General features: G+C 32.9%; 1 protein-coding gene and 1 long non-coding RNA gene across 3 annotated transcripts in view; one reads left to right on the forward strand and one right to left on the reverse strand.

Annotated features, from left to right (window-relative positions):
* mRpL28 (mitochondrial ribosomal protein L28) overlaps positions 1 to 25,342 on the reverse strand; it is a 99,819-nt gene that overhangs the window by 47,383 nt on the left and 27,094 nt on the right. For both annotated transcript variants that reach the window (XM_085817006.1, XM_085817007.1), the window contains exon 4: positions 19,120 to 19,263. In XM_085817006.1, coding sequence (XP_085673132.1) covers positions 19,120 to 19,263 — 144 coding nt within the window. The remainder of the gene's footprint in view (positions 1 to 19,119; positions 19,264 to 25,342) is intronic.
* LOC118205385 (uncharacterized) lies at positions 7,489 to 24,823 on the forward strand. The gene is made up of 2 exons (XR_015041208.1): positions 7,489 to 7,625; positions 20,100 to 24,823. It is a non-coding gene; the product is annotated as an uncharacterized LOC118205385 (long non-coding RNA).

Raw genomic sequence — 25,342 nt, forward strand, 5'->3', positions numbered from 1 at the left:
TACTTAGAAGTGAAAGTACTTGCATGAACTATTTTCCGCAGTTCCAGTTAAAAACAAATAAAAGTATACTTTTCTTTTGCATCTGTTAATGTTATATTATTTGAATTATTGTAAAGCAACCTCCAGATGCTTCTGTGGAGGACATTCTAAAGAAAACTGTTTCCTATTCGCCTCACTAATGAGGAAAAGCAGAAAAATGTCTTTATTTAATTGAATGAGGCAAATTTAAGCAGAATAATGAAGAAGCATTTAAGAAGAATGATGCATCCGTGGAGAATTTTCAAGAGGAAACTTGTCTGCATTCATGTTACACACAAGGAAACCCAAGGAGATGTCCAAACATTTAGATTGTTTGCTGGAATTCGAATCCAATTTGAACTACCACTATTCAAAAGACGTTTTATTTACTCAATTACTGCTGAGACAAAAATCTAATTGTTTTTGCAGTTATATTGTAATTCAAACAGTCACTGTATTAAAAATACAGTTATAGCTATGTTAGTTGTAGTTTTAATGATAAATTAACTAAAGGGAATTACCAATGTTTGTAAGTCAACAACAGATAGCCTCCTGTATTTATTGAAGCCCAATACTGAATATTTTAATATCTTTGGCATGGAAAAGATGTTTCACTACTCTCTTAAAATGTATATTTGATAATATATGTGGTAATGCGCTCCTACAACTCAACCTTCCTCCTTCCTAAATCTGGCAACAGCGACAGCAGTGAGATACTTCTTCAAGCTGCGTGAGGAAATGGACAGACTTGCATTCCGATGATGATATAACATGGCGTTGGATGGAGCTGAACTATGCCGCTCGAAAACATTGATTGATGATGTGATTCTGTTTCATGATGAACTTTTTATCTTACTTCCTTTCACACTGTAAATACCATAATCATGTTTATTCTTTCATCATTAAATACCCTTAAAATGCTACTGCCTTCCTCTATTTTAATCCTAACCTCATCCTACATGGGGGCTCGGCCCCACGAACTCTCTCGACTCCTTGAACTAAAATCTGTTCTTCTCTTCAACTTTTTAAACCCCCTAGACTACCATATCAGATAACAAGTATAATTATACATGATGGAATACTTTGGAAATGGAATAATATCACAAGATTCCCGTTGTTGTGATTCGTCAGCACGTTAAGTACAGCTAATTTTATTTGATGAAGTAATGCTAATCAGGAAGTAATATTCTTTCAAATTATGAATATTTGAAGACGCCTTTTTATGAAATTTATTTGAAGAAGCGAAAGGCATTTAATTTTGATGAAAATTCATTTATTTTTGAATGATTTTTACTTTGAAGAATTAACACTTCCGTTTTCGAATTTGATGCTGATGATAATTAATTAAACAGTTTTGATGAAGTTTAATTGAATAAACTAAAGGTATTTGATTTTGATGGAAATACATTACTGACTATTTACAGAATTGTGATATATTAAAGTTACTTTGAAGAATTACTTTCGTTTTCGAATTTGGTGCATAAATTTCTTATTTCTTGTGATGCCTATATTTTACAAGGACTGTAGAATACTATTTTAAGTTTATAATTTTTATATCATATCTTAACGTGAAATTCTATTTTCCATTCTTAACATAGTCTTATATGAAGATTTGTTTGATGATATATTTTACCATTTGTTTGAATCATATGTTCACAACTTCATTTATGATTTTTGAGTGTTTTAACATCATAGTTATTGTGTAATATACTAAGAAGAATTAATATTATTGTGAAGAATATGAAAAATTAAGAGTATATTTTGGTATACTAATTTCTGAAACCAGATGAATAACATTTGATGAAATCGAAACATACATATTTTATGAATTTCATATTTGGTAAGAACAAAACTGATAAATAATGGCTACACTTAACGACTATCCCAACATTGTACAGTCATTAAACACTCCCAGTACAAAGCATATCAAGCTTTTACATCATTTAGTTTTTGGCTCAGATGGTGATCGGCAGAATCGTGCTAGGTTATTCAATTTTTCTGGTTTTCCCAAACCATTTAACTTTGAAGAAACGAAACAAAAAATTATAAAAGAATTTTCTCTCACAGATTTAATTGCCATATGTAACGTACTGCATTTAAAATTTTCCACCGATATTGAAAATTGTGCTAATAATATTCTTAGGAATCTAACTGATGTATCCTTATTAAAATCAGATTCCGCTGACCACAGCGACCTTGAAGAAGATGCTTTGGTGCAAAGTTCACCCTCATGCATAGCGTCACCCAAACAGCCATTAATCACACTCCAGATGACTCTTTATGTAAACAAATAGAGGCAAAAATCTCTCTTGAACGTGCGCCTGGAAATTTATTGCTTTCACAAATACAGAGTGTTCCGTTTCAATGTTTTGGCTTAACCCTAGAACACTAGCGTGTTTATATATGCCGCTATCACTAGCGATACGTACGTGCTCGTTTAAAATTCATTTTTTTACTTATATTACATTAATGATGTTTCTAAATATGTTTTTATTTGCTGTTTTACCCAATATTACTAAATTTTAACTTGATAATTAATTGTATTTAAAAATATAATTGAAAACTATAAAAATGTATACTGATAGATAAAATATAAATAAAATATAGTTTAGCACATTTTATTTTAAATAACACATATTAAAATATCAATTAATAATAGACTTAAAAACCACGAAAACAACAACAAAAAAACTATAATAAAAGTTGTTCGCCTTTTAAATTTAATATAATTGACACAATTAAAAAATAAATTTACATAATAATTAGTTACCAATACAATTATGTCTACACACAAGAAGGACATGACTTCATCTGGTGCTCTCCACATATAGCTTTTCCACATTTGCAGTAGGTGGTTGTCATTCTCTTTTTTTTTTTTTTTTTTTTTTTTTTTTTATAGTCACAAAAGCTGCAATAGGTTCGAAGACCTTGCTGATTTTGGGGAAGTTCTAAAATCTGTGGTTCCTGTCCTAACGCTTTTGTGATTATATCTTTCAATTCTCTTGACAGATTTGGAACATTTAGACTTGAAGTTGTCATTTTTCACATAATTGTTGATGAAGTTTCAACATGAAGTTCAATCTTGATAATGGCATTCCATTTCCAGTTCGATCTCTGTAAAAATTATGCAGATAAATTATGTATGCATTTATTCCTGCTATATTTATAATATTATAGAAAAAAGCCATTGGCCATCTTTTGGTTTTTCTGCCACAGTTCATATGATTACACAATTGATCAAAACAGTCAACTCCACCTTTTGTAGAATTGTATGTCATAACTATTTCTGGTTTTCCGGTTGACTGGTTAACTTCTGAGTTAGAATGCATCATTGATATTAAAGTCACAAGTTTTTTCTTTGCTTTGTAAGATACTGCAATGACTTCATCGTGAAATAAAAACAAACTAGAACCATTCTTTCGCTCTTGATACTTTACATCAGTAAATTCCGGAGGAAACTCCCTTTTATTTTTCTTTATCGTGCCAACCACTGTTAGTTTGTCTTCTTTTAGCATCTTTTCAGCAAGAGGCACGTTCGAGAACCAATTGTCCATTGTTACGTTTCTGTTACTGTTCTTGATAGTTTCGGTCAGTTTGTTTACAAAATAGTCTGCTGCAACCATTCCTCTAGGTACACTTCCGCTTCCTAAATATGGAACCGCATTCATCATGTATTTAGTGCTGTTGTCGCATATCATTATCACTTTTATCCCGTACTTGTTGGGTTTTGACGGAATGTACATGCGAAAAGGACACCTTCCCCGAAATCCAATCAACTGCTCGTCTATAGTCGTGTATGAACTGGGTTTGTAATATTTTTTACAATTTTCAATAAGAATTTCCCATATTTGGCGAATAGCAGCTAATTTATCAGTTTTCCCTTGTGTCTTTTTCATCAAATCTTAAGCAATCCAAAAGAAATGAAAAGCGTCTCTCAGAAAATGTTGCTCTATACCTTCCACCAGAAAAAGTTACATCAAACATAACTTTTGTTGACAAATGGTTATCTTTTAAAGCTGCAGAAAGTATTAATATTCCAAACAAGGCATTCAGTTCATCATAATTTAAATTATTTAGGGAACCATCCGTAGCATTGGCATAACCTATCTTCTTTCTGTTTATCTCTGCGTTTGTGTGAGTAAGTATTTCTTCCTTTACTACATCAGAAATAAGCAAATTAAAACAATCAATTGGTTCCTTAGCAAATCGAGCCTCAGCAACTGGACCTGGTCTCTAATATGAACTATATTTTTTGCGCTGGTTTTCTGTTTAGTGGTGTCATTAATTTTCGTACACCACTCATAACCATTTATTCCTTTTACTAAGTCAGCATCCAGAAATATAATATGTCCTTGTTCATTTGTATCTTCAATACTTGTAGTCTTTCTATTTTTCTTTTCAACATTTAATTCAACTTTCCTTTTCTTACTTTCGTCCATATCACTACTGCACTCAATATCTTGTATCGGGTAATCAATCATTAAATCAGGATCAATCTCTATTCTATCATCAGGAATATAATCCGGATCAGCATCACTGTCATCAATATCTTCATCAAATTCAACATTATCACCACTTTCACTTTCATCAGATTCCAAAAGCATTGCTTGAATTTCTTCATTCGCTAAATATTTGCGGCGTTTCGCCATTTTTTCAACACAGTATGAAATAAGATTTGAAACACATTTATATATGCCGCTCACAAATTTAAAAATAACAGGCACTATCACTAGGACTACGTTAAAATTACATATTTAAAAAGTCGTGTATTACTAGTGACACGAAAAATTTACGTGTTCAAAACTTCAGGTATTACTAGCGACACGTAAAATTCACGTCTGAGCTCTAGCTCATGTAACGAGACAAATGAACCGCAGACGAAAAAATCAAACCACGTGGCATGCAGCCAACTACATGACCCCTCGAAGCACTTAAGGTCAAACAAGTGTATAAGGTGAAAAGGAAAGGGCAGAAAGGAACCAATAAAGGATGACAGCACGTAAAATTTACGTACACTAGTGTTCTAGGGTTAAAGGACATTGTTGATTTGATCAAACCCTTTTCCTCTCGGGATAATTACAGCATTGAAACTTTTATTTCAGACATTGATGACATTTTTAATCTCTATGAAATCACGAATCCTGTACACCAAGTACTTTTTGTGAAAAAATGTCTTACAGGTCCAGCTTTAACATTAATTAGATCAATTCGTGGAATTACTAATTGGGAACAACTAAAACACCATTTATTAGATGAATTTTCGAATAAAATTAATAGCCTTCAATTACATAAAATAATGGAATCTCGTTACATGAAACCATCTGAAACCTTACAAGAATATTTTTTAGCTATGAGAGACCTCGCACACAAAGGTTCTATGGATGATTCTTCTTTGATTGATTATATTATCAACGGTATTCCTGATTCATCAAACAACAAAATAATTTTATACGGTTGTAAATCCATTCCTGAATTTAAAGAAAAACTAAAGATTTATGAAAAACTCTTTAACAATTCAAAACATTTGAAGTAAAATACTCCAAAGAAATTTACAAATTCCTTTCCCAATGTTAAAATTGATGCTAAACGTACATCAGACACTCAACCAGTATGTTCTTCTTGTGGTTTAAAAGATCACAAAAGCAGTACTTGTCCTAATAAATCTAATGGCAAATTCTGTTATGGCTGCCAAAATTATGGCCACGTTCATTCCAACTGTCCCAAACGTTCTGGTTGTTCGACCACGGAATCTGCTCCTAATTGTTCTACATCTGATAGTACTGTAAATGCACTTTCCACTCAAAATTTTTCTAAACATCCGATGCATATTGATATTCAACTTAAAGGAACTCAGTTAACTGCTCTCTATGACACTGGTTCACAAGCAACACTTATTACGGAGAAAACATACCGCAAAATTGGTTCTCCACCATTACATCCTTCCAGAATTACATTCTCAGGACTTGGCTGAGACACAGTTCACATTATTTTACCTGCTAAAATCCATGTAGTAAAAGAGTATATAATTCCTCTTGATGCCATTATCGGAATAGACTTTTTGCAACAAACTCGATTTACATTTGATAAAGATGGTATTCATTTATGCAGCAATAATAATGATCCAATTTTTGTTAATGTTGCTAATGTAACTCATGATCACACATTTCCACCTGATCTTTCACACATCTCAAAATCGGAAATTTTCCAAGAAGTTCAACATATCATTACTCCTCACAACCCACACGAAGTTAACTGCTATGGAAGATTTTCAGAAAATAACAGAAAATGAAATTCAGTTACAGTTAAGGAAAATGATAATGATGCTGCACATGACAATTTAGAATTGGATTTAGATAATGAAAATTTGCATTTGGATGATCACGATGACAAAGATGATGCTGATACCAATCATGGAGCTCATGACGATGATATTGATGAAGACAGTGATGACGCAGACGACGACATGGATCAAGATCATGATATTGATGATGACGACAATCATAACGCTAATGGTGCTGATGATGGCACTCATGGAGCTAATGAAGATGATGTTAATCATGTTGATCAAGATGACGTTGCTGTTGTTGATGAAGATCATGTCAATATAGATGATGATGACAGTCATGAAGCTAATGATGATGATGATGTCGATAATGATCCAACCATGCAGAATACTGAAGAAACTGCGAAAAATCAGCTGAATCAATTTGAACAAGCATGTGCTGATCAAGCAAACGAGAAAATACCTTCTAAAAGTGCAGAAATTCCCAAAGAACAGAAAAATAATCTAAGGAAACAATTTGTCTCTGACATTCCAGTTGAAGCTTTTGAGGCAAAAAAAAATTACTATTTCATACACTTTATCCGCTTCACACCCAAAGATAGGCAAGAAGAGAGCCTGGAAGTATAAACGAAAAATATTTAAACAAACTTCAAAGACAATGAAATTGCAGACACAGCATGAGGATGAAAAGGCTGCATTATACATTGAAGCTCAACGGAACTTCCTCCGTTTACAGCAAGCACATATACGACAGTATAAGAAACGTCGCAAACCTGCCTGCAAATACAAACTTGGACAACAAATGCCAATCCAGCCTGAACTGAAACTTCCACTTCAACTGAATCTTGGACTTAAACTTCATCCCAAATTCTTCGGTCCTTATGAGACAGTACATCCCTCTGATTGTTACGAAGTACGAAAGATACGCCATGAACACACCATTATGATGTCCACCTGTGCTGATAAGACGAACTGGTGGTGCACAAAACTAACATTCGCCACCTGGACATTGATTTTTTTTCCACTTTCTCTGCTTTTTGTTTTTTCCTTTCTTTTCAGATCAACCCCCAGGCGAGGACGCCCGGCAAGGCAGAATGGCCGTGTGGTAATGCGCTCCTACAACTCAACCTTCCTCCTTCCTAAATCTGGCAACAGCGACAGCAGCGAGATACTTCTTCAAGCTGTGTGAGGAAATGGACAGACTTGCATTCCAATGATGATATAACATGGCGTTGGATGGAGCTGAACTATGCTGCTCGAAAACATTGATTGATGATGTGATTCTGTTTCATGATGAACTTTTTATCTTACTTCCTTTCACACTGTAAATACCATAATCATGTTTATTCTTTCATCATCAAATACCCTTAAAATGCTACTGCCTTCCTCTATTTTAATCCTAACCTCATTCTACATATATTCTTATTGTTGTACATATTACGAGGCGTATTCGGAAACTAAGTACCATTTTGAAAAAAAAAAAAAAAGTAAAACAATTTTTTCGAATCCAATTTTATTTTTACATGAAAATACATGCCTAAACTATTTTTCAACATAGTTTCCACCAATGATCAAACACTTGTCATAGCGGGTGACCAGTTTTTGTATACCATCGTCAAAGAAACTTCCCGCCAGTTTCGATACACGACTCCACAGCACTTTTCGTGTTATCGTCAGATCCAAAGCGCTTGCCACCAAGCTCGCGCTTCATGTGCAGGAACAAGTGATAGTCGAACGGTGCCAAGTCTGGGCTGTACGGCGGGTGATCGAACTGTTCCCAATGAAACTGTCGAATTAACGATTGAGTGACACCAGCAGTATGGGGCCGAGCATTGTCATGGAGCAACACAATTCCTTTACCGAGCATTCCTCTTCGTTTGTTTTGAATGGCACGCCTTAGTTTTGTTAAAGTCTCACAATATCGTGCCGCATTAATGGTTTCACCTCTGAGAAGAAATTCAGTAAGCAAAACGCCTTTCCTATCCCAGAAGACAGTGCACATGATTTTTTGTGATGACATTGTCACTTTGAACTTTTGTTTTTTCGGAGAATGAGTGTGTCTCCCTCCATCCATTGTTTCGATTCTGGTGTGAAATGACACACCCAAGTTTCATCACCTGTCACAATTTGGTTTAAAAAGTTTTCTCCCTCTGTACCGCGTGAGAAATGTCAGGGCACTACCAAGTCGCTTTGTTTTGTGAACATCAGTGAGCATTTTTGGAACCCATCGGGAACACAGTTTGCAATAATTCAAGCGGTCAGACACAATTTCGAACAAAACAGTACGTGAAATTTGTGGAAATGCCTCTGAAAGAGTTGTCATTGTGAAGCGTCTGTTCTCATGAATTGCTTCATCAACTTTCCTTACCAAATCATCGGTGACAACAGAAGGCCGACCACTCCGAGCCTCGGCGTGGACATTTGTTCGACCTGCATTAAACATTCTTACCCACTTTCTCACCATTCCATCACTTATCGCATATTCAACGTAAACTTCTGTCACTTGATGATAAATTTTGGCTGGTTTAACATTCATCGAGTTCAGAAATTTAATCACGGCATGAATCTCACAGTCAGCAGGAGAACTAATTGTCTTAAACATTTTGAATGTGCACAGCAAACTGAAAACACAACATAGAGCAACGAAAATGGCGACAATTGAAAGTCAGTGAACAAGAAAAACTAGTGCGCATGCATGGGACGCCTACCACAGCGCTGCGATGGCGCTAGTATTATTTTCCGAATACGCTACGTATTATACATTTTCCTGCCCAATTCATAAAGCTCTACAGTGGGAATACCAGGGTTCGTACGCATTTCTGCACACAGAAGTTAAGTACTTCTAAAGACTTTTAAGGACAATTAATGAAAAAAATTAAGGACCCATCAACAAATGGGAAACTGAATAAGTTCAATTAAAGATATCAGTTATGCCTGAACTTCACTTGTGCGACACTATCCTAATAATAAAATAGATCCACAAGTAGAATGCATTATTATTAAACATAATTTAATAAATATAATTATAAAAAAAATTTGAGAATAAAATCAACTTCATAAAATTTATCAGATAGCATTAAATATTTTACCCTTATAATAGTTGGACATACTTGAAAGAAGATTAGTGATATTTTATTTACGTTTTACTAACAGTTAGCTTCATGTTGATTTTTTCTTTTATGTCTCATTCTTGCTCAGTCAAGAGGTACTGTAAATAGCAGGCAGATGGTATATCAAACGACATAGGTTAAAATGAAAAGTAAAATCATAATCAGCATAATCCATAACAGGAGACTGGCTGTTGTTGTCACTGCTGCTGCTTGCCTAGAGAAAGGCCTGCTGATCAGAACAGACCTGAATCCCTGATGCTGGCAGGGTTAGCAAGTTTTTGAAAGTTTGTTATGCTCTGTCTGATGCAGTTAAGTGTTGTAGCTTCATGTAAAGTTCTTGGAGTTGTAACCCAGTTAATATACTTTAAGGTTCCAGTAAGCCACTAAAGCACCAGATGTGATAAGTTATTTTGTATTATTTTAAATCTCACCAGACGCAAAGAAAAAGTTTTACATTGATTTGTACATTTTTGTATTGTATCTTATCACCATGCAAGAATTAATGAAAGGCAATAACTTGCTTTAATATGCAGAGATAAATTTTAAGGCAGTTAGTTACAAATAATTAAATTAGGTAATCAGATACTCTTGTTCATTAAAGATTTACATGGCCACTATTAAATTTTATTTACTTTTTAAAAGTATTTGTTTAACTACGTATTAAAAGCTACAAAACATTTACATTTTGTAGCAACAATACTCAACAAAATATTTACGCATCTTTTTAATTTGAAGCCTTTCCAGACATTCTGGCTAATTTATATTTATTTTTAATAATTAATTTATTTAATTTATATCAAACATTTTCTTTAAGAATCAGACATTTGTTTCAATTATGCAAACCAATATTCCCATTAGTTTCTGCATGTTTTATCTAATATTCTATCAATCTCTCAACTATGTAACTATGAAGTTTTATTTGATGTGTTAACCCTTTAACTGTCAAGTTATCTTGAAGATTTGGGTGCTCAAATTTTTTTATTGCAAAAATCAAATGTTTAGTACAAAATAAAATATACTTAGTAGTTAAAAATTGATATTTTGAAGCACATGGGTAAAATATTTAAAGTTTTGTAGACACTGCATATTTGCTTGAGGCGGCTGCCACTCAACATGGCAGTTGTAAAGTTCGCTTCTAGTGAAGCATTATTTTCTAAAAATAAAAAAAAAATTAATTATTTTCTAAAAATAAATAAATGAAAAAAAATTAAATAAATAAAAGTGAATACCTTTCAGTAATTCAGTCTTGTATGGTATAACTGGAAACACTTTTCCAAGCACAAACCAACTCCACAATCACTACACCAGAATCGTGTTTCCTTCCTTATCTTTTTCCCATTTTTATCCTTTTTCGAACAACACACTTTGCACTGTCTTGTAGGCTCACATTTCGCTGGAGTAGGAGGAATATGGGATATAAAATGTCGTTCAGTAAGACGGGCAGGGTTATCTATTGTAGGTGCTCTGCCAACTTTCTTTTGTCCAGAAACTGCATCATCATATTTATGTAAAAGCTCTTCTACAACTTGGATTCGAAATTCTAAAAACGTAATACGTTTCCCAACTACATTTTTATAGAGCAAATATGAGTTCCAGAGTACCTTGTCTAGTAAATGTAAAAATATCTTTTTATAATATTTTTTCTGACGTTTTTGGATTGTTGGATGAAAGGATATTTCCTGATCACAGCGATCTACACCACCAATAGTTAGATTGTAGTCAGAAACAATCTTCGGCTTGAGTATTTCTTCATTTTTTTTTATTTTTGAGGCTGACCATGGAAGTATCATGAATACTGCTCATGAAACACACATCCTTCTTATTTTTCGCCATAATCTTACCTCTTTGAAAAGCCATGATTTGACCTTTTTGCAATTTTCTTTTAGCGAATTCTGTAGGTAAATCTCGTCTGTTTATCCTTACTGTGCCATAAATATCTGTTTTTCGGGCTATAAGTAAATCTGCAAGCTAGGGTGACATGCAATAGTTATCTACAGTCACACAATAACCATTTCCAAGAAAGCGATGCAATAGGTGCATCACGACTTTTGTAGAAAGTCCATAATTTGTATACAATTGATTGAAAACAGTACTATTTCCCGTATAGATAATGAAGTCACAAATATACCCTGTTTCCGCTCACAAAGCATAAAAAATTTGATTCCAAATCTTGCACGTTTGATAGGAATATATTGTTTCCACGATAACCTTCCTTTATAAGGTATCAAGCTTTCATCAACCGATACATCTCTTTCCGGTATGTAAAAATTACAAAATTTTTCCCGTAAATTTTCTATCAGATTATACAACTTCCAAAGTTTTGGATTTGGAAAATCATCTTTTTTTTTTCAGCTTCATTATTGCAAAAATGTAAATATCGAAAAAGCAAAATAAAACGATTTACGGGCATTACTTTTGAGTAAACTGGAGTATGCAAAATCCTTCAATGAGACCAGTACATAGCCTGATTTGGTTTTCGGACAATACCTTGAAGAATTATTAGCCCAAAGAATAGCTTCATTTCTCTGTCATTTGTAGGGATCCATTTTTTACTGTGAGAGCACCTTGATATCTTTGCCCTATTTGCTTTTCTTTCTTGTTCTGCATAGTTGTTTGTTTCTTTGACAATTATATCCATTAGATTTGAATCCAGAAACATTTCTAAAATATCTAAGGGAGTGTAGTTTATGTTTACAGGAAAAGTTACACCTGTAGTACCTGTAAAAGGGAACCTAGGGGGTCCTGATCGGCCAGAAGCAGTTATTTCACACCAGTCTCTCGCATTTCCTATATCATCATCACCGCTATCCGTTGATTCACTGCTACTTTCAATGTCACTCTCCTCAGTTTCACCTGCTTCACTAGTATCGATGCCTTCAAAATCTTTATCTTCGGTTTAAGAATCTAAATCATCTATATAACGTTTCAAAGAACTGGATGCCATTTTACAACAAAAAGATCCCGCGCACTTTGAACCAAAGACCATCTAACCTCTAACCTTTGAAATCTTCCGTAGAGTGCTGCCATCTATTGAATTGAGCACACATTAACTTTTCCCGAGAAACAGTCATGTTTGAAAAAGAGATGAAGCCGAAATAAACGTCTCCCGATATATATTTGGGTACAACAATACGATGCACTCAAAAAAAAATTACCCCGAGTAATACTCGGGCGTGACATTTTCGAACACCAGTGCTGTGCCCGAGATTATCACGGACACGACAGTTAAAAGGTTAAAAGTTAAACAGTCCACAACCCCTGACAGACGGGAAGCAAATTATCACTATGTCTGAAAGCAACTACAAAGTCAGATAAAGGTTTAAATAAACCTCTTATTTAAAAAAGGCCTTAGAACATAAAGACATGTTCTTATGCCAGCAAAATCAACTACAGCTTATGGTTATCCAATTAAATGGGAACAGTCAAATTCAAACTAAAAATGTAGACTAGTAGTCCAAGACTACACAATTTAATTTTAATCTAAGCTGGCTCAGGAACGCATCATAATGTAGTTATCGCATAACAAATTCAAATAGCAGCAGCAATAACGCAAAGACGAATAATTACAAGTCAACAGAGCTGTTAGGAAATAATGCAGCATGCAAGTAGAGCCAGAAACAAATTCTGTCTTAAAATCCCAAAAATTTAGCTAAAAAACTATCTATGTGATTTTCATTCTGATGAGAAAACGGAAAGGGAAAATTATAGCAAAGGCTGAAATTATAAAAAAAATAGCTAATAATAATAACTGTATATATCTTTGAATAATAATTTTCAATTAAAAATTAAATACATTTAGAATGTAGGTGCTAATTTTATTTCTTTAGTAATATGAGCATTCAGAATAAATATAATATAATATATGGTTAGGGCCAGTTACAGAGCCAGTGTAGCAGAATTTAGGATCCACAGATAAGGTGGGAAAATGCGTAGCACCAGCCTTATGTATGTATGATGCACAAAGTTGTACCTAGGGTTTTCAGCGCCTGGGAACAACTGAAGATTTTGTGCCCCTTTCTGTATGCCAAGAAGGAAGACCATTTTATTCTAAAATTTTTTGTAACATCAATTTGGCACACCATGGATGTTGTGCCCAGGGACAGATTCCCCCCTTGCTCCACCATGATGATACATTGAGACATACAGGATAAATCTTTTAAATTGTCAGTTTTCAATTTCTTTATTAATAGAAAAATTCATTTCTGTAAATGCCTGTCCATGTGATAAGATTAGAAGCATTTTTGATATTTTCCAGGCTTGAGTCTAGTGAATAGTAAAGAAAACAAAGGAAAGATAAACAGATATTAAGAAAAAGACTTCTAGTAACAGAAGTGAAACATTTAAATATTATGTTTTCATAATTCTTCCGAAAATTCTCCAAAAAGGAAACGTTCATCAAAAACTTTCTGTAAAATACATCCATTATGTGTTAATACCATGAAAAAATTTTTCTGGAATCTTTCAGATACGTGGGTCTATACATTTTACCTTCAAATCCTTTTAAACTTTCCAATGTGTAGTGTCTAAAATCCTAACGAAAAATTACCCCTACCAATTCTGTAATAGCAAAAAAAAAAAGGCAGAAACATGTTGGAAAAAAAAAAAAAAAAAACAGAGTGAAAAATTGTAAAATTAATTTTCTAGAGAAAACTGAAGCATATTGAGAAAATTACATGGGAAAAACTCTTACCATGAAAAAATTAAAACGAAGGCATTTTTGGTTATATAGCTATTTTGCTTTTGCTGAGAATTATTTCGTAATTTGTGCCAAAGTGCAATTTAAGCATTTATTACCTTGTTTATTTTTCAGATTTTAAATATTTTATAAGTTGCCAAAATGGAAAGCAATGTCACTTCATAATATGATGACAAAAAATAAAAATGTTTCATTTTAATGTTATTTCTTGAGTACAACTTCAATATATATTAGCATTATTTTAATGAAATTGTTTAACGTTATAATGTTTTAAAAAAATATCATCGAAAAATTCCAAAATTTTCTGTGACATTATCTTGTCTGTATAGAGAAAATTTTTTACCAAGGTTGTCGCATAAAAATACGACTGAAATTTCTTTCAAAATATTCACTATTTTATTACTTCTGTCAACCAATAAATTAGATAAAGGAAAAATACCCTTTTAAAAATATGAAAAATGGTAAATGAAATAGATTATAGTAAAATGAACTACCGTAATTTCGGGTAGCTAAGCTGCCCTGGAGTATATGCCACATACATAATAATTGACTGAAAAAAATCAAAGGTCATCGAATAAGCCACACCGCCGTATACGCCACAGCTAAGCATTCCGAAGTATGGCGATTAATATTCATTCATTCAGTAATTCCCTGCCATATTGGTGTAATCATCATTGATAACATTTTCAACATAAAAATAATCAGTAATATAATAAATAAAGAAGAAACATCTTACCTTGAACTTGCCAAAAACGAACTCTGATGATTTCTAATATATTCCTTTTTACATTTTCGGTAAACTCCGTTTATCAGCATAAATTACCACATTACGAAAAAGAATACATAAATTAGATGAACAAACAGAATTTTCTTATTAAATTAGACTACATTTATTTATACAAAAACTTCAAAATCCGACTTATCGAAGTCTGATTTAAATAAATTTAACAAATGACGATCAAGGTCAGTTTCATCATTCTGTTCTAAATCACTCCTTTCAACATCACCACTTTCATTTTCTTTTTCAATGATTTCCAATTTAATGAAAGCCGATACAATCATATCAGCTCGGACTGACCTTCACTTTCATTTTCTTTTTCAATGATTTCCAATTTAATGAAAGCCAATACGATCGTATCAGCTGAGACTGATTGCCATGCTTTATTGAACAATAAAGCAGCCTCCTCATACGAAGCTTTTCTCATTCGTCCGGAATTCGTGAAGGAATGGAATCCACTTTGCATCCAATCCTCCCACTGCTTTCATAGTTTGTGCTCGAAAGTTCTATTGATAGTGAGATCTAGCGGCTGTAAAATTTTTGTAAGTCCACATGGTATCACTGAGACATTGCTGCTAAGTTTTTTTTGCTTCAGATCTTACCGTATCCACTAAAAGGGATCGCATTGAATCCAAAGCAATGAGTTCTTGGGGTTGGAAAAAAGCACATTTTCTTTTCTGATAAATTTCTCTCAGCAAAAACAACATCACTTTTTCGCACATCCATCCTTTTTCGTTGGTACAAATAATAACTCGTTTTGGGAAGTTTCCTTTCGGAATTGTTTTTGTTTTGAAAATTATCAAAGGGCTTAACTTTTCTCCATTGGCGGCACAACCCAAAACACAAGTAAAAGAAGTCTTTTCGTTCCTGATTGTTAACAATAAAATAGTTTTTCCCCCTATTGAATGAATAGTTCTGCTCGGAGGACAGTTAAAAGTAACGGGCAATTCCTCCACATTAATTATTTGCCCTCTTTTCAAACTTTGAGCCCACCAGTGGCCGAGCAGTAAAGTCGCTGAACACTGGTAGTTCGGTCTGTTGTTTGAATCCCGCGAACGGGCTGGCTGCATGGGTGTTTTCGTGGTTTTCCCCATGTGTAACGTGTATATTAGCCAGTTTCCCTTAGAAAGTCATCTACAAAGGCATCTCTCCCTTTAGGCAGATAGCCCTCGAGGCTTTGCCATAATAACACACACACACTTTTTGAACTTTGTTCTTTAATTTTCTTAGATGTGTACTCCAAAAAAGCTATCTTTTTTTCAAGCCAGTCCACTGGAAGCTTTTGTCCAACTGTTGTTTTGGTCTGGACGGATAATTTCTTTCGCTTCATGAACCTGAAACACCAATTACGTCCTCCAACAAAATTTTTAATGCCCATTTGTTGAGCAATTACCTTTGCTTTAAGGCGAATTCTAATTGTTGATACTGATAATCCACTTTCTCTCTGCTCTATTGTCCATTTCTCTAAATTGTCTTCCAAAAATAGCCAGGCTATGACACCAGTTCGACGAGATCTTTTATTCTTAGGCATTTTCTCTAATTCTTCTTGTTCAGACTTCCACCACCGAATGCATCACTCGTCAACTTGAAATTCTTTAGCCGCAGCGCAATTTCCAATTTCGAAGGCTTTCTTAACTGCCGAAAGCTGAAAAGCAGCTGTATAACTTTTTCTTCGAGTAGGAGCCATAACAATAATAATATTTTTAAAGCGCAAATGCTAAGGCAAACAAAAAGCAAGCTACAAAGCAGTAAAAACTTGTATGAATGAACACAGCACTTGGCAAGTAAACATAGCTGTTGCCAGTAAAACAAAAAGTCAAAGGAAAACGCGGGAAAAACCATGGAGTTTACAAGTATTACAGTGTCTTTACAGAGAGCACTACCTACCTTAGGGGAGTTTGGACTCATTGCATGGCCTTAACGCAGTCTGAGGTTAGAATATTGCAGCGAATTCTTACTGCCTCGCTTTTGCATTACTTACGATCTCAATTAGCTCAAAGTGTTAAGGACAGGAAAAAAAAAAAAAAATTTTTTTTCCTCAGATACGCCGCAAACCTAAATTTTCAACTTTTAAACATGTATAAGCTGCGGCTTATCTACCCGAAATTACAGTACAAGCAATTTCCCAAAATGACCGACACTAAGCAGGGGTTTGTTCTTTAAATAATGTATTAATTATCACTTACATGTAACATTAAATAGGTATTTTAAACCTCTTACAAATTTTAACTTATAAAAACTTGACAGCTTGAATCAAAAGCAGATAATTAGTTAAGCTACACCACTTCACTGTACGATTTTATGACTGCAATATGCGTATCTATACAAATTGCAATTTTTTTTTATTCCATTTAAGCTATTTGCACTGCTCTAATATTCATTTTTGAAGGACTTTTTATTAAGCATTTTCGAAAAATTAACATTTCTCTAATTTACTCAAATTAACATTCTAAACGTACATTAATCTACTCAAACGCAATGAAATTCAATCAAATTTTTACTTGATAAGCAATTAAAATCAGTAATATGCACAAAACTAGCAGCAAGGTAATAGGGACCTCCCTATTCTGTTTTTGGTTTCCTAGGAAAGCCATTAGTTAAGTGAAATGACTTGTTGATCACCCTAGAAAGAAGGAGGAAAGAAATCTTACAATAGCTGTTTTCAGAACCATTTTAGTTTCAGCTAAGTGAAAAATTTTTGCTAACATGGTTCTTTATTACTGCAGTTTTTGGAATGTAAATAGAATCGAATGCGGGTGGTTCAGAGGGTTAACATTGTCACCAGCAGGCAAGCCCACCAGATGATCAGGCTGTACCCAAAGCAAAATTTATAAGTTCTATATACACTTGAAAAGAAAATATATAAAAACATTTCAATACGAATGAAATCAGCACTATACATTTTAACAGTAATAAATGGCCACATGAGTCCATAAAAAATTTTACTCTAACCCTGTTTAAGACAGATGGATGGCAATTTTAAAATTCCATCTATTACACTCTTCCATGCACTTTCCACCGAACAGCAACAGTGAAAAAAACACCTGCAGGATGTGAAAATTAGCATTTTCAGAGTTTTTAATTAATATATTGGATAATTTCAGAGTTTTTAATTAATTAAGTAATACAAAGATGAGAATGACTGAAAAGGCTTCCCACAAAATTTTGGAATCCGGGATACCTCTCTGGAAAAACTCAACTCCCTGATGTTCCAGATGAGATGATGTTTTACAAACAGACAGACGTGCACAGATTTTAAGAGTATACATGAGCTTCTTATCACCTACAAGTGTCACCTTTAATTTTTCACTTCAGTAATTATGGCTGATAAGTCATAAATTTATTATTATGACCTGCAAGAGGTTGAGGGAAATGCTTGGAAAGAAACCCCATGAGAAGATATCTACACAATCCAAACAGCAGAAGTCCACAAGCAAATGATGATGACTTGTTTCTAGAATAGGAAGATACAGATATGTACAGTTGATTTTATTTTATACAGATGATAATAAATAACTACCTACCCAAAAGACAGACTATAAATAGCACTTACTATGGTGAAATGATTGGCCAGCGGTGTCAATCCTCGAAGGATAGATTGCCATTCAAACTCAAGTGCATAACAATGCAACCGCACACACAAAATCACTGCCTAAACTGCCATTCCTGATGCTGCATTTAAACTACTCAGTTACCCACCCTATTCGCAAGGTACGATCCCATGGGCTACAACGTGCTTTTGAACAGGAAGAAGTATTTTTACAGTCAAAGCTTTGAGTCAAATGATTAAGAGATTGCTTTCATTTAAGCATTCTAGATGACAAAAAGGAGTTGTTTTCTGCTGCTGGTACTGATTGTTTTGCCAGAATGATAGCAATATGATATTGATAACCATGGAGAGTATGCAGAATTCCCAACAATGTGAAAACTTGTTAGATTGCCAATGGCTGCTTGCTTTACACAGAATTTCATGAATTTTTTGACAACTTGGTAAAGCTAGAAAAAAATTAGCTGCTCTATAACAAAATTATACTCCTTCTCAAGATTACAAACTACTGAATCAAAATAAACTTAATTTTTAAACCTTAAATAAAAAGGCAAAGTAATAACAATATTACAAGGGCTAAATAATACCAAACTGATTTTGATACGCGACAAGAATTGAAACAGCATAAAAAATAACTTATATATCTAAATGAAACAATGAGATATTAAAACATAGGAAATAGCATACTGGTATCATATACTTCTTATATTTCTCAAAGACTTCATTATTCTTTTCTTCACTTTCATGATATTTTTCTCCATTAACAAGAGCTAGAAGCATTTTCCTCCTTAGAGTTAAGGCAAGTTGAGATTTTAAGTCTTGAACTGGAGTCTATAAAAAACATTACAAATAAAAACATTATAATTACCAATATTATTTCTAAAATAACCATATGCACAGATAAGAAAGGAAAGAAAAGATATAAAACCTTCTTAATAGTTTAGTAATAAATGTACCTGTATCTCCAAAAAGTATTTAAATAAATGCATATAAGTTGTGCACAAATTCAGACAACAAACAACTTAACTGTTTTTATTTCCCCCAAAATGGGACCAAACTTAAATTGGTTCCCTGAGTGGAGCTATTTTAAAGAACATTTTCTCATCCTATGTGAAATGAGTTAAGATGTAATAAATGGATTACAGTGATGACCGTAAAGAAAATAAATATCTGCCTAAGAAAGTTGCTTCATATAGATGATATCTGGAAAGCAGCTGAGTAATTAAAATAGAAAACACCAATAATACACTTAGGCAAAATAGCATAGATTTTAACAAAGACAGTCGATTTCAAAGGGAAACAGACACAGAAACTTCTTCATGAGGGGTAAATAAATCGTGCAATGAAGGTAGAAGCCACAGACGTATTTATATATTAAAAAAAAAAGGGGGAAGTAAAGCAAAAGAGAAGGTACAACCATCTGTCCACAAAAATAGTAATAGGAAAAATTAAATTAATAGAATTTTAAAAGCATTAGGGTAGATCGGTTTGGAATTAAAGTCATTAACTAAACAAGATAAATTTTTGAAAATGTGAAAATGTTCAAGGAAATCCAGTTCACAAACTAAAGAAGCTTTATGAATAATTTTTGCAGACCCAAATTTAAAACATCATTAAGATTCCAACTATGATTTGCTAATAAAGATTTATTTTTTTTTTCTTTTCAGACATAAGATTCATTCTTTTAGTTTGGCTGAACTGACATATTTCAAACCACACTGCCAAGATACACTATAAATTCCCCAAGAAATGGAATCTTTAAGAATTGAACCATGGATTTTTTTGATAGCTGAGAAAACAACCTGTGGAGAATCTATGCAATTTTGTAACTGACAGAAGAATGAAATGGAAAAACAACAAGGTAATTACTACTATGTCTAATATTGGAATGTCTAGTTTGAATAGCAAAATGAAAATTTTTATAAATTTTATAAAGTCTTTATAAATGGCCATGGGAGAAAATCCGTGTCATTGGCAAAATGATTTCAAATATTTCAGTTCATCAGAAAGAAAAGATTCTGAGGATCAAACTTTGAAACAGCGAAATATATAACAGTTAAAAGAAGCCATTTTTTGCTTAGTCGGGTAACAGTAGTACTACATACCTAAACAAGAAAGCCATGATTTACAATACTATATGAAGGAGCTACAAAAATCTTCAGGTACAAGCAGGATTTTCTGACAATATGAATGTAATTAGCGTTTGATTTCATTAACCAGTGAGTTTAGCAAGCAGCAGATACTGTAATTTATGAATTTTCAAATATCAAAAATGCATTAATAATATTTACATGTATCGATTTTTACAGAGGGTATAATCCAATAGTCACACAAAATCTTCACTCACAAGGACAAGAAATAGTTTCCATTCTTAGATGATGCCACTAATATAACAAGCTGGCTATGTACGAATACTAAAACCTACTGCTATTTTCTAGAACGTGAATTCTGCTCCAAGGATTATTTCACAAAAAAAAAAAAAAAAAAGTCGAAGTGTGCACTCAGTGCTTCTAAGCAATTGTATAATCTCTATAGTATGTATGTTAGCTAAAAAGGAACATCAAAAATCAATACTGCGAAGTGAACACTGACAGACAGTATAATCAACGTGCATAAGAAGCCACATGATGATATTCAATGAAATTTGATATGAACAGTATCTGATGGATATAACTATTTTAAATGTTGTAAAATGTCTGTGAGAAACTGATAGCATGCAAAATTGTCCTTAATCAGGAAACTTAAGAGCTAGATATAATAGACAGGTCAAAGTTCTTCAGTATGCTCTTGCTAATTGCTAGCCTAGTATCAAAATGAAGCAATTGGAAAACTAAAATTCAGTGCGTGCCAAATTGTACATAAATATCAGTCATGTTCGTTTCACTCAAGAACTGTTCAAGAATTTATGCTTGGAGACAAAGCCTGAGGATTTGATTATAAGAATTTTATTTTAAAGAAGTTATTTGAAGAAGTGACAATTCATCCTTTACGACATAAATTCTTTGGATGGATGAATGACAGTTTTCTAACACTGGCATAATAAACTTGCATAATAGTCACTTATGGACTTCTACAATCAACACTTTATAAATAACAACAAAAGGGGACACAGGACCTTTTTGCTCGTCGCAACGATCATAAAAATACTCACTCGAAACACAAAAACTCGTATGATTAAAAGGTTATACATTTTTTTACTTTACACTTTACATAGATATGCCTTATTATACTGTGTGTGAAATGAAAATTGTAAATAAATAAATAACTTGTAAATTAAAAATTTAAAAATGTACATAAGAGATGTAAATAAAAATTATCAAATGTTACACACATCATAATTTTGAAAACATTGCATATAAAAAACAATTTTTGGTAAAAATGCATTTGAAATACATTAGCCTCTAATGTAAAACCAAAATATATTATAAAATGAATGCTAAATTTTAAAAATTCAGAAATAAATTTTTTAATTTAAAATTATGTCATTTTTTTAATCATTTTTTAAAGGTAAACATATGTAATTTTTTTTTGGTTTTAGCATGCAGAGTAACAACAGCAGCATACACAGTTAAATTTTTATGGGCATAGAATATATGGTTTGATAATAGCACTGAGCGCAAACTTGAAACTTACCAATTTGAGAAAATGCAATTTAAATATACAATATCACTTTTCTCCAATTTATATTTTTCAAAACAAATTTAAAATGCACCAGAAGAATAGACTACTCCTTCATTTTGTTTATGAAGCGCATCAGCTTCCTTTTTTCCCCTTCTTATGGTAATTCAAGTCTCGAAAGTATTGTCCTGGGCTCGTTTCTGTGCGACTTTAATATGAATTCTATTTGCTTCTTCCACAAATGCTACACAGTTAGAATGTATAACTGAGGTATACATTCTAATTCTTTAATGATGAACAGCGTTGCCTGTTTTCCATCATTAAAGCTGGGTACAGCTAAATTTGCAGAAATTTCTACAATTTTCCTACTAGTGTTTGTTGTTTTCTGTCCAGATCAAAGAATTTAGTGACTCATTCACATTTTGTATTACCACCAATGCATCTCTTTAGCAAGTCTAGGTGGGACAAATCTTCAAATACGGGTTTTATAGCATCAATAACTGCTATAGGAACTCAATTTGTGTGTTTAAAGTTTTCATTTGTTTCATTTACAACTGCTCTTTTGTATGCGCACCAAGAATCAACATCATCGAGGTAAAAGTCATGAGTTGCTTCATTATCATTTGAACATTTATGATACCAAATAGCCTATATAGCTTTTTGTACATCGTGGTAATTGTCAAAATGCTTCCTAATGGCATTACCATAATATGTTGTAAGTTGATCTATCAACACATCTGTAAGTCGACCTTTATCGCTAAGAGGTTTCTTGTCATACAAGTTTCTTGCCCTGGAATTCTTGTTTTAGTTTCCTCAAACGGGCACCCATTCGTTTTTAAATATGGCCCACACATTCTATCTTCGAAATCAGAACATTATACGAGTTATCTTTCGTAAAGGCTAAGAAAGTTTTACAATCTCCATCACCAATATAATTAACGTAATGAACGTCATATTTTTCTTCGGATCACGAAAACATACTCAACGTACCATTCACTTCCATTTGTGCAGATGAGCGTGAATGATTCTTTTTGCATACTTTGTTATGTTCCATTTTCCATTTCAAATAGCTTTCGTTTGAGGATATATTTTTTCCAGTCTCACAACCTTTGCAGAAGGAACTTGAAACATAACTTTACCCATTTCATCACCAATAATGGAAATGTGAAGAATGTCCTCTGGTTTTCCAAGTGCCATCTTCGCTGAAGGTCAAATCTGAAGAACCAGTCACTTTTATTTCTTCGCCAACTGCTATCTTCATACTATTTTCCGCAATATTACATGTATCAGCCTGCATACGACTTACAATTTTGTTGTATGACTTCTGTGTTACAGGTGGTGGTAGATCCATAATTCCACAAAATGTGCTGGATTCTGTCAATCCTTTTCCAATATACCTCATTGCTAAAGTAAATCTTCTGTTTAAATCAGAAGTTTTTTGTTTTTCATCTACAAGTTTGGAATTTCTTACAGATGTTAAGTACTCCAAAAGAGCAGCATGAAATATTTATTTTTATGGTTAAACCATATACTACTTCAGAAGTAATACTCATTTTATTATCGCAAATATGACAGCATAAGTATTCTTCTAATCCAGAAAATAATAAACTTTTATCAATGATTGCATACCCTTCAAATTTGCTGTCACCAGATACTACTAAATGATCTAGAAGTTTTTTTGCTGATGCAGAGACATTTGAATCTTTATCATTACTTCTTGTGTACTGATTTCCAAAAAAAAATTATTCCTTTTCCTTTTCTTCGGTCTTGACCTGAAGCTCTTTTGATATTATTATTCATTTTAAAATTTCAAAACAAATATCTTTACATAAACATTTACTCTTTAAAACAAACTTGGTATGAAAGACCGAAATTGAAAAGTGTGGAAATAAGAATTATCATGTAAACAAACTACCAGCAGTGAAGTTGAGTACTTGCCATCCTTCTTCCCCTCTGAGGAAAAAACTTTTTTTTAAATAAATAAATAAATAAAAAATAAAAAAAACAGTATTAAATATTTTTGTGTATAATAATAAAAATATGAGCTCATATACAGCGTAACCAAAATGTAAACAACCACAATATTTGTCCCTTTAAACGAGCGTCGCTGGTTTTACTATCTGATATAAACTTTCATAACTCACGAATAATGCGAACTTTACAACGCGATTTTTTGCATTTTGTTCAGAAATGTTTATATATTCATAAAATATAAAAATCTGAAAATCAATTTTTTGAAGATTTATAGGTCCTGTGCCCCCTTAGTGTGCTGGAGTATAAATGTAGCGTGGGTTATGAAACAAAACACAGATTGGAACTTTCATTTTTGATAGCACTGTAAAAGTACAGACATATTTTAAATGGACCATTGTCTGACTTCTTAGATGATAATGTCTCATTCAAATATCTGTCAGCTATGCAGTTACAGTATATGGAGGTGCTCCAACTCATAAATTCACAATGCCACACAGTTTTTTAAGAAGTACATTTGGGAACTAACATTATTTAGACAGGGTTCGTACACATTTCTGCACATGGAAATTAAGTACTTTTAAGGACCATTAATGAAAAAAATTAAGGACCTATGAGCAAATGGGAACTGAATAAATTCAATTAAAAATATTATCAATGCCTGAATTTCACTTTTGTAATACCATCCTAAAAATAAAATAGATCTGCAAGTAGTGTGCATTATTACTAAACATGAATTAATTAACATAATTATTAATAAGTTAGAGAATAAAATACACTTTATGCAATTCATCAAGTAGCATTAAATATTTTACACTTATAACAGTTGAACATATTTGAAAGAAGATAAGTGACATTTACGTTTTACTAGCTTTATGTTGATTTTTTTAATGTCTCATTTTGTCACATACACTCACGCTAGTTTCTGCGTGTTTTATCTCCTAACTTGTCAACCTCTACACAATATACCTATGAGGGTTTACTTGATCTGGTAAAAGTTAAATAATCCCAAGCCCCCGACAGACATGAAGCAAATTATCGCTATGTCTGAAAGTAACTAGAATATCAGACAAAGGCTTAAATAAGCCTCTTTTTTTAAAAGAACTTAGAACATAAAGGTATGTTCTAATGCTAACAAAATCAACTACAGCTCACGGTGACGTAATTAAACAAGAACAGTCAAATTCAAACTAAAAATGTGAACTAGTGGTCAAAGATTATACAATTTAATATTAATTTAATCTGCCTCAGTAACTCTATCATATGAAGAAATAGAAAAGGGACATTATAATAAAGGCTGAAATCATAAACATTTGGGTAA

This window comes from Stegodyphus dumicola, chromosome 5, assembly GCF_044657685.1.
Source record: "Stegodyphus dumicola isolate Sdum_Otavi_A_Nest chromosome 5, ASM4465768v1".
Classification (NCBI taxonomy): Eukaryota; Metazoa; Arthropoda; class Arachnida; order Araneae; family Eresidae; genus Stegodyphus; species Stegodyphus dumicola.